This window comes from Protobothrops mucrosquamatus, unplaced genomic scaffold (assembly GCF_001527695.2).
Source record: "Protobothrops mucrosquamatus isolate PMUCROS unplaced genomic scaffold, P.Mucros_1.0 scaffold49, whole genome shotgun sequence".
NCBI lineage: Eukaryota > Metazoa > Chordata > Lepidosauria > Squamata > Viperidae > Protobothrops > Protobothrops mucrosquamatus.
In genome coordinates, this window is record NW_015386431.1 from 1,878,856 (window position 1) to 1,886,726 (window position 7,871).

General features: G+C 46.5%; 1 protein-coding gene across 2 annotated transcripts in view; it reads right to left on the minus strand.

Annotated features, from left to right (window-relative positions):
* The window catches only part of PPHLN1 (periphilin 1), a 71,120-nt gene that overhangs the window by 55,810 nt on the left and 7,439 nt on the right, over positions 1-7,871 (minus strand). For both annotated transcript variants that reach the window (XM_015811805.1, XM_015811804.1), the window contains one exon: positions 2,795-2,877. In XM_015811805.1, the coding sequence (XP_015667291.1) occupies positions 2,795-2,857 (63 nt within the window). In that variant the 5' untranslated portion in view covers positions 2,858-2,877. The remainder of the gene's footprint in view (positions 1-2,794; positions 2,878-7,871) is intronic.

Sequence of the window (7,871 nt, forward strand, 5' to 3'; positions counted from 1 at the left end):
CTCCGCAATTCCAATTCAGTTGCCGCTGTGTCTCTCTCCTTATTGCTTTGCTTTTTCTGCGCCTTCTCTCAGCCAAATGTTCCTCACCTCCTTCAGGGGTTTTCCTCGTCTCCCGTACGAAGCTGTCAGTTCTACTTTTCACTTCCCTCTCAGACTGTCGCCATCGCTCCAGGCCGGCCTTAAAGACCGGCTTCTTCTCCGCCAATTTTAAAAGTGCTGCTCCTGTCTGCTCGGGTGTTTGCGTTCCACCCGGCTTCTCTGAAGCTTCCTCTTTAGTTTACCAATCTCTCCGGGATCGGCAAAGCCCTTTCTGGGCTCTTAGCGAAGATTTTTCGGGATTTAGGAACAGAGATCTGTTCCTTCACCCACTCCACGATGACGTCACAGCCGGAAGTCTCTAAGTTTATATTCTAATTACTACAGCTTTTTATTTCATTTGTTTAAGTAACTGCATTTACAAACATTAGAAAATATTTTCATTCTAATTTTATGCTTAGTTCAGCGTCCAATAGAATTCCAAGGAATTACATTTACTGCAGAATTTTAGCTGCACACATTATTTCCTACGTTTCTGAATGAGGAAAGATTTGGAAGCACTTATTGTATAGCTGTGGTCTTTCAGTTTTGTTCACTTCAGGGCAAGTGACGAAACTTCAAATAATTGGACAGCTGCAGAGGTATCTTATTATATTAAGTGCTACCAAATGAGTACCCATATGTAGATATAAGGCAAAGTATAATTGGTTCATAACTATGCAAACATAGCAGAAAAGTGACCAAAGTTTTCCCAACACCCAGTAAAAATGTAAAGCAGACAACCTCAAAAGCAATGCTAATACTTGTATTCTTATGCTGCCAAATGTAAACTGCATACCCTGTAAGCACAATAATTCGGAAATATTTTCAAGCTACCATTTCTTAGCATAAAGGCTCAAATTAAAGGAATTTACAAATATTCTACGCCAGAGTTCCCCAACCTTTTGGACACCAGGGACCGTTGCCATGGAGAAAGGTTTTTTTGCGGACCAGAGGGAGTGTGGTTTTGAATACTGCCTGCATCCCAAGGATGGAGCTTTGCTTGTTTGTGTGGCCCGCTGGCTGCCAAGCTGCGGACCGGTGGTGGTCCATGGACTAGGGGTTGGGGACCCCTGTTCTATGCCATACCTTCAACATAATGTTCAGGATAGAAGCCCTACAATATTAACAAAACCTATGATAGAAAAACAAATTCAAATACTATGAAAATTAAGTGATTTATGAACAATAAATTTAAGAAGCCTGGTAAAATAAAATAAGATTTGCCAGACTTTAAAAGAAAGTGTATGGGGATTCTAAAGCTGGCCCAGAAAACCAGTGTATTGTGATCAGATCATTTTAAAATTAAAAATTCAATTATTTTTCTGCTAACTGACCACAATGATTTTTTGCTAAGTTTTCATATGTGTATTTGAACACTTCATCTTTATGCTCTCGACTTCAAATTTAAATTATTGCTTAAAATGATAGCATATATGGGAAAAACAATAGCATATAAAACAAAAGAATCTTTTTCTGTACAAAATAACCATTGCTTTTGCCATCATCCTGAATAAATATAGACTTTCTAATGGAATACAAAGAATGGTGGTACAAATTTGAGACTTCTCTGAGCTATCCAATGAAATAGGAAATTCTGCATTTGAAAAGAGAAAATGATTAGTTTATGCAGTTTAAAAAAATCAAACCCAAAATAAGGTACAGGCCTGGGCTTGTAATAACCACCTTACTAATTTCACCTTCATCTTCAGACCCTTAGGGAACCTGTATTTGTCCAGCTTAGGGATACCTCCATTTATATTGATAAAACAGGTTACAATGTGCAGTAGTATTTTGACACAGCTGGAAACAGTGCCTTGGAGAAAGGAAGCTTGTTTTTTGTTTTTTTTAAATCAAATCAAATCAAAACAATAAAACCCCCAGCTCAGCTCATCTACATTAGAATCCAACAAATAAACCATGGGTAGGCAAGAGACCAATTAATAATTTTTTGATAAGGACAATTTGGTCAGTTTGGTCTAGTATTTAAGGTATCTTTCAAGTCCTGCCTTAGCTATTAAAGCCAGCTGGGTGACTTTGGGCCAGTCACTCTCACTCCAACCCACCTCACAGAATTGTTGTTATGGGGAAAATAGGAGGAAGGTATGTGCTGGACAAGTTCACTGTCTTGAATTATTTGTAAAAATAATAAAGGTGGGATACAAATAAACAAATCAATTGTGGGTGAGGAGAAACAAAGTGAGCAAGGCCACATCATGATCATGGATGGAGTTAGGATTTCTGTTCCTTCTCAAATTTTAAAAGGAACTTTTGTGTATGTGTGAGAAGTGGTGGGAGAGGGGGATGCTATACCGATTATTATCCAATGATATGGAAGGGAATGCTGTGAATTGAAAAAAAAGGGGGGGAAGTAGTTGTTCCTAGGGCTCACACTTGAAACAGATTGGATATAAAGGATTTGTTTCTCCTTCTCACTTGTCTATTCTAAGATAAGTATGTGACTCACACGATCAAGTTAAAAGCTCTATTAAAAAGCATTTTACAAAGCCCAACACTGGTATTTAAGAAGGACCATATTAGGTATGATACAAAGCTTTATAAACACAGCATTCACTGTGAACCATTGTAGGCTTCTTAATTGAATGTCCATCCATGTGGGTACTGTAATCCCCTTAAGTTTGAGATCATAAATTTAAATTCCCATCAACAGCTAAAAAGATTAAAAAGACAACCCCATAGCTATTAGCAATCTGCTTACATCAGGACGTGGAGGAAGTCTTTCTCGTGGTAATCTTTCATATTCATACCGCTCAGACCACATTTCATCTCTTCTATATGCCACTAAAAATAGATATTAAAGATGTATGTTTGAGTAACTATTAACATGAACTAAACAAAATACTGTATTATTTATACAGTTATTAATCATTAAACATTGTATTAATATGCAAAACTTGCAGTAGCTATTTTTAAATATCCCATGGCTGAGATATTTAGGATTTTTCCTGTAGCTTATTCATCATCAAAAATAGGTAAATACTCTCCAGCACATTATTTTAAAAAAAAATAATATATTATTTATATAATTTTGAGCTAGGTTACTCAGGTTCTCTCCTTCATGGATTACTGCCTTGTCGTGGCGAAGGGGCTTGTGTAACTCAATGAAGCTATGAGCTATGCCGTGCAGGGCCACCCAAGACGGACAGGTCATAGCAGAGAGTTCTCCACTGGAGAGTGATCCACTGGAGAAGGAAATGGCAACCCACTCCAGTATTTTTGCCATGAAAACCCCATGGACGGTACCAAAAGGCAAAAAGATATGACGCTGGAAGACGAGTCCCTCAGGTCGGAAGGTGTCCAATATGCTACTGGGAAAGAGCAGAGGGCTAGTACTAGTAGCGCCAGAAAGAGTGAAGCGACTGGGCCAAAGCCAAAAGGACGGTCAGCTGTGGATGCATCTGGTGATGAAAGGAAAGTCCGATGCTGTAAAGATCTTTTCTCCATAGGAACCTGGAATGTAAGATCCATGAATCAAGGCAAGCTGGACGTAGTCAAACAAGAGATGACAAGACTGAACATCGGCATCTTAGGAATCAGCGAACTAAAATGGTCAGGAATGGGTGAATTTAATTCAGAGGACCATCAGGTATACTACTGCGGGCAAGAATCCCTCAGAAGAAATGGAGTAGCTTTCATAGTCAATAAAAGTGTAGGCAAAGCAATACTGAGATACAATCCCCAAAATGACCGAATGATCTCAGTGCGAATCCAAGGCAAACCATTCAATATCACAATAGTCTATGCCCCAACCACTGGTGCTGAAGAGGATGAAATTGACCGGTTCTATGAAGCCCTACAGCACCTTAATACAGGGAGGGGAGAAAGAGAAAGATACACCCAACTGAATGCAGAATTCTAGAGAATAGCTAGAAGAGATAAGAATGCCCTCTTAAATGAACAGTGCAAAGAAATAGAAGAAAACAATAGAATAGGGAGAACCAGAGATCTCTTCAAGAAAACTGGAGATATGAAGGGAACGTTTCATGCAAAGATGGGCATTATAAAGGACCAAAATGGCAGGGACCTAACATAGGCAGAAGAGATTAAGAAGAGGTGGCAACATTACACAGAAAAACTATACAAGAACGAGCTTAGGTCCCTGATAACTATGATGGGGTGGTCACTGGCCTCGAGCCAGACATCCTAGAATGTGAAGTGAAATGGGCCTTAGGAAAGCTGAGCAACAACAAAGCTAGTGGAGGTGACAATATTCCAGCTGAGCTATTCAAAATCTTAAAAGATGATGCAGTAAAAGTGCTACACTCAATTTGCCAGCAAATTTGGAAAACTCAACAGTGGCCACAGGATTGGAAAAGGTCAGTTTACATTCCAATTCCAAAGAAAGGCAATGCCAAAGAATGTTCAAACTATAGCACCATTGCACTCATTTCACATGCAAGTAAAGTTATGCTTAAAATCCTACAAGCTAGACTCCAGCAGTATGTGGATCGAGAACTTCCAGAAGTACAGGCAGGATTTCAAAGAGGCAGAGGAACTAGAGATCAAATTGCCAACATACACTGGATCATGGAGAAAGCTTGGGAGTTCCTGAAAAACATCTACTTCTGCTTCATTGACTATGCTAAAGCCTTTGATTGTGTGGATCACAACAAATTGTGGCAAGTTCTTAAAGAAATGGGAGTACCAGATCATCTTATTTGTCTCTTGAGAAACCTATATGCAGGTCAAGAAGCAACAGTGAGAACTGGACATGGAACCACTGATTGGTTCAAAATTAGGAAAGGAGTCCGACAAGGCTGTATTCTGTCGCCCTGCCTATTTAACTTATATGCAGAGCACATCATGAGAAAGGCAGGGCTAGATGAATCAAAAGTTGGAATTAAGATTGCCAGGAGAAATATCAACAACCTAAGATATGCAGATGATACCACTCTAATGGCAGAAAGTGAAGAGGAACTAAAGAGCCTCTTGATGCGGGTGAAGAAGGAGAGTGCAAAAGTTGGCTTGAAACTCAACATTAAGAAAACCAAGATCATGGCATCCGGCCCTCTCAATTCCTGGCAAATAGATGGGGAAGAAATGGAGGTAATGACAGATTTTATCTTCCTGGGCTCCAAGATCACCACAGATAGGGACTGCAGCCAAGAAATTAAAAGACACTTGCTCCTGGTGAAGAAAGCTATGACAAATCTAGGCAGCATACTAAAAAACAGAGACATCACCCTGCCAACAAAAGTACGTAGTCAAGGCCATGGTTTTCACATTTGCAATGTATGACTGTGAAAGTTGGACCATAAGAAAGGCTGAGCGCAAAAGAATTGAGGCCTTTGAACTATGGTGCTGGAGAAGACTCCTGTGAGTCCCCTGGACTGCAAGGCGATCAAACCAGTGAGTCCTAGAGGAGATCAACCCTGACTGCTCTTTAGAAGGCCAGATCCTGAAGTTGAAACTCAAGTACTTTGGTCACCTAATGAGAAGGACTCACTGGAGAAGAGCCTAATGCTGGGAAAGATTTAGGGCACGGGTCGGCAACCCGCGGCTCCGGAGCCGCATGCGGCTGTTTGAGCCCTCTCCTGCGGCTCCGGAGCCTCCTCCTCCCCCTCCCCCTCCCCCCTTCTTCCTCCTGCCCCCCCGGCCTCACTCCCGGCTGGGCCGGCGGGGGCATTGCTCCCTGGGCCGTCCCCAGGCCGCCGAGCCGGCTATGCGTCTCCCCAGGCCGGGCCGGGCAGCAGTCCCGGCTGGGGCGGCAGCAGGAGGGCATTGCTTCCTGGGCCGTCCCTGGGCAGCTGAGTCGGCCACGCATCTCCGCGGGCCGGGTTGAGCAGCAATCCCGGCTGGGGCAGTGGCGGCATCGCTCCCTGGGCTGTCCCCGGGCCCCAGGCCAACTATGCATCTCCCCAGGCTGGGCCGGGCGGCAGTCCCGGCTGGAGTGGTGGCAGGAGGGCATTGCTTCCTGGGCCATCCCTGGGCAGCTGAGCCAGCCACGCATCTCCGCGGGCCGGGCTGAGCAGCAGTCCTGGCTGGGGCCGTGGCAGCAGCGACGGGGGCATCGCTTCCTGGGCTGTCCCCAGGTCGCCAAGCCGGCCACGCGTCTCCCCGGGCTGGGCTGGGGACATCGCTTCCAGGGCCGTTCCCGGGCCGTTCCCCGGGCAGCAGACGGCCATGCGTCTCCGTGGGCCGGACCGTGCAGCAATCCTGGCTGGGGCGGCGGCGGCGGGGGCATCGCTCCTGGGCCGTCCCCGGGCTGCCGAGCCGACCACGTGTCTGCTCAGGCCGTGCAGCAGTCCTCGCTGGGGCGGCGGCGGTGGGGGCATCGCTCCCTGGGCCGTCCCCAGGCCGGCGAGCCGGCTACGCATCTCCCCAGGCCCGGCTGGGTGGCAGGGTGGCATTGCTTCCTGCACCGTCCCCGGGCCACTCCCCGGGCAGCTGACCCAGCCATATGTCTCCCTGAGCCGGGCGACAGCAGGGAGGCATCGCTTCCTGGGCCATCCCCGGGCTGTTCCCTAGGCAGCCGAGCTCGCCACGCATTTTCCCGGGCCAGTCCGTGGTGTCCCGGGTGCCTTTCAGCGCCTTCTACTGCCTCCTGCTCCCTTCCCCTCCCTGCCCCTTCAGCGCCGTCTGCCTTTCGTTCTCTCTCTCTCCTCATCTGGAGAGAGAGGGGGTGCAGAGGAAAGAGAGAGAAAGAGAGGGTGACTTGTTCGGGCGAAAAACCAGTGGGGGAGGACAAGGCAAAGTAAGTCAAAAGCACTTCATGCTAGCATCTCCTGAGCCCTTGTTATCCCTGCCACAGACTCGGCTCATCCACCCTCACTCTCTCCTCTCCTCTCTCTACCGACGAGGCTGCTTGCTTCAAATGGTTGGCTACCGAGGCCCGGGAGACAGGCAGGCGGACAAGTCTCGACCGCAGCATTTTCTTGCTGCTGTTGTTTTGCGCGCGCGCGGCGCTGGCTGGGAACAGAGGCAAGCAAGCTCTATGGTTGGAAGTCCCTGTAGCTTGGGAGCCAGGATCTTCCCCCTCTCAGTCCCAAATCCCAAGCAGGATTCACAACATTGGGATTGGAAGTGAGCTGCGAGGAGATGGTCTGTCTCTCTTCCTCCCCTCCTCCCTTCCATGCCGGCTACTGAGGCTCCCTGCTGGGCTCCCTTCCGTGCCGGCTACTGAGGCTCCCTGCTGGCCGGCTACTGAGGCTCCCTGCCTGAAGCGGAGGAGGGTCAGGGGCCTTTCAAAGCGTGACATTGCAACGGAGGGGAGAGCCTTTCAGGAGGGTGCGGATGAACTGTAGCTCTCCAGATATTGCTAACATACAGCATTTGCCGTCCCGGCAGCAGGATCGATGAGAGGTGCTGGGATTTCTCTTTGTCAGAATGTGGTGAATCCACATTGCCCATCTCTAAGGGAGGAAGTTAAACGATTTGGTAGGTGAACTGGTTCTGTTAGTAAAGGGGGGGGGAGCTGAAGAGAAAAAGAGGGAGAGAGAGAGGAAAGAGAGAAAGAGGAAAGAGAAAGAGAGAGGAAAGAAAGAGAAAGAGAGGAAAGGAAAGGAAGAAAGAGAAAAGAAAGGGAGAGGAAAGATAAAGAGGGAGGGGGGGGAAGAGAGGAAAGAGAGAGGAAAGAAAGGAAAGGAAAGAAAGGGAGAAAGTGGAAAGAAAGGAAAGAAAGAAAGAGGGAGAAAGAGAAAAGAGATGAAAAGGGGGAGGGAGAGGGGGAGAGAGGAAAGAAAGAGAAAGAAGGAGAAAGAGGAAAGAGGGAGAAAGAGAGGAAAGAAAGAGGAAAGAGAAAGGACAGAAAGAGAGAAAGAGGGAGAAAGAGAAAA